General features: G+C 55.4%; 1 protein-coding gene across 3 annotated transcripts in view; it reads right to left on the bottom strand.

Annotated features, from left to right (window-relative positions):
- sema5ba (sema domain, seven thrombospondin repeats (type 1 and type 1-like), transmembrane domain (TM) and short cytoplasmic domain, (semaphorin) 5Ba) overlaps positions 1-2,500 on the bottom strand; it is a 28,123-nt gene that overhangs the window by 8,991 nt on the left and 16,632 nt on the right. For all 3 annotated transcript variants that reach the window (XM_068570899.1, XM_068570896.1, XM_068570897.1), the window contains exons 11-13: positions 1,997-2,144; positions 1,575-1,800; positions 328-540 (exon numbers count right to left, since the gene is read on the bottom strand). In XM_068570899.1, the coding sequence (XP_068427000.1) occupies positions 328-540; positions 1,575-1,800; positions 1,997-2,144 (587 nt within the window). The remainder of the gene's footprint in view (positions 1-327; positions 541-1,574; positions 1,801-1,996; positions 2,145-2,500) is intronic.

Below are 2,500 nucleotides of genomic sequence, written 5' to 3'. Positions count from 1 at the left end.
GCTCTTTGTCTCCTTTGTCTCCTCTGGCCTTGTCCTTGTGTCCTCCTTACCTTCGTCTCCTTCCAGGACGCCGTGAGGCCGGCGGGTGCACGTGACTCACATAGCAAGCAGCTTCCTGATTGGCCGCGGGGGAAGGGAGGGTGGAGTAACCAAGGTTGCTAAGCTAACCGCTATTTCCCTCAAATCTAAAGATTGTCCAGCTCCCAGAAGACATTGCTGCTCGTTCAGATTCACACACACACACACACACACACACACACACACACACACGCTGATAATCTGGCTCAGTGGAGTCAGTGAACGCATCACGGTGGGCGTGGCGCTCACCGGGACACGCCTGCACGTTGCAGTCCTGGTACTCGACGGGCGACCCGCGGCACGCCACCGGGGCGCTCCTCCCCTCGGGGCCGGAGCAGCTCCTGCGCCGCGTCCGGTAGCCGCGGCTGCAGCTCTGAGAGCAGCCGGACCACGTCTCCCACGACGACCAGCCGGCGCCCGCCGCCCTCACCAGCGGCGTCTTCAGGAGCTCCTCCACCAGCGCTGCAGGAGCAGGAGGACGGGTTAAAGGCATAGTCTTTATGTGAATTATATATCTATATCTATATCTATATATATCAATATATCTCTATATATACACACATACGTGTGTATATGTGTGTATATATATATACACATGTATGTGTGTATATATATACACATACGTGTGTATATGTGTGTATATATATACACACATACGTGTGTATATGTGTGTATATATATACACACATACGTGTGTATATGTGTGTATATAGCCACGCTGTCAGATTGAGAGCTCAAAGGATCGGAGCTCTTTCAGGAAGTCGCTCAGTGTTTATGACTTTGCCAGCAGCCACATCTCTCCGTCTGTCCTTGTCTCAAACTCTATTTGCCTCTCGAGCATCACGTCGCTCTCTGCAGTCCATGTTTCATCACCCCCCCCCTCCTCTTCACCCGCCCCTCCTCCTCCTCCTCTCTCCCCCCTCCCCCCCTCCCTCTCCTCCTCCCCCCCATCCTCCCCTCAGGCTCCAGGAGGCTGACAGGAGGAAACGAGGAATCGATTCAGCAGACAGAGGCGTGAAAAAGCCACCAGTGGAGAGCAGCAGACTGTGACCCTGTGTGTGTGTGTGTGTGTGTGTGTGTTCATGTGTGTGTGTGTGTGTGTGTGTGTGTATATGTGTTCATGTGTGTGCTGGACTGTGACTCTGTCCCTAACAGAATGTCGTGGAGCTAAAGGTCTAAGGTCGCGCTCTTCTTCTCTTCTCACTGTGGTTTTATGTATTTCTGCACACACACACACGTACACACACACACACACACACACACATATACACACACAACACACACACACACACACACACACACACACACACACACAGCTGGCATGCCAACGGGAGGAGAGGTCGTAACGTTAGCAGCACCGCTAACAGAGAATCAACCGGAGGCTCACTTCAGTTACATTGTGATGCGTTCAGGTGATGATGCGTTCAGGTGATGATGCGTTCAGGTGATGATGCGTTCAGGTGATGATGCGTTCAGGTGATGAGGCGGTGTCTTACTGTCCGTCTCGCAGGACGCCGTCCCGTCGTTGGGGCAGAAGCGCGTCTCCACCTTGCGGCGTCCGATCTGCAGCTCGTGCGGGTCGGACAGCTGAGCGCGACACATGAAGCGCACACGCTGCTCCTGCCGGGCGCCGCCCTGCGTCACGTTCACCGGCATCCACGGAGTCCAGGGGGTGTTCCTCTTCACCTCAGGACACGCCTCCAGGTTACACGCCTTGTACTCCTGAGGGAGGAGGAGGAGGAGGAGGAGGAGGAGGAGGAGGAAGATGAGGAGGAGGAGGAGGAGGAGGAGGAGGAGAAGAAGATGAAGAAGAGAATCATTTATCAGTAACAACTCAATTCAGGTATGTGTGTCCAGGTGTGTGTCCAGGTGTGTGTCCAGGTGTGTGTCCAGGTGTGTGTCCAGGTGTGTGTCCTACCAGTGCACATCCCGGGCAGCTGTTTCCGTTCTCGCAGGTGCGAACCCGTGAGTGGACTCCGCCTCCGCAGGCGGTGCTGCACTTGGTCCAGGAGCCCCACGGGGCCCAGAAGACGGGCTGAGGACACGGGACGCCCTCGTTACAGAACCTGAGGAAAGAGAGACAGGTGGTCAGGGAGACAGGTGGTCAGAGAGACAAGTGGTCAGAGACAGGTGGTCAGAGAGACAGGTGGTCAGAGAGACAGGTGGTCAGAGACACAGGTGGTCAGAGACAGGTGGTCAGAGAGACAGGTGGTCAGAGAGACAGGTGGTCAGAGACAGGTGGTCAGAGACAGGTGGTCAGAGAGACAGGTGGTCAGGGAGACAGGTGGTCAGAGAGACAGGTGGTCAGAGACACAGGTGGTCAGAGACACAGGTGGTCAGGGAGACAGGTGGTCAGGGAGACAGGTGGTCAGAGAGACAGGTGGTCAGAGACAGGTGGTCAGAGACACAGGTGGTCAGAGAC

This window comes from Clinocottus analis, unplaced genomic scaffold, assembly GCF_023055335.1.
Source record: "Clinocottus analis isolate CAN_PGR_092001 unplaced genomic scaffold, fCliAna1.0.p SCAF_98, whole genome shotgun sequence".
Classification (NCBI taxonomy): Eukaryota; Metazoa; Chordata; class Actinopteri; order Perciformes; family Cottidae; genus Clinocottus; species Clinocottus analis.
The sequence above is the reverse complement of the archived record's forward strand: the minus strand, read 5'-3'. Positions and strand labels throughout refer to the sequence as shown.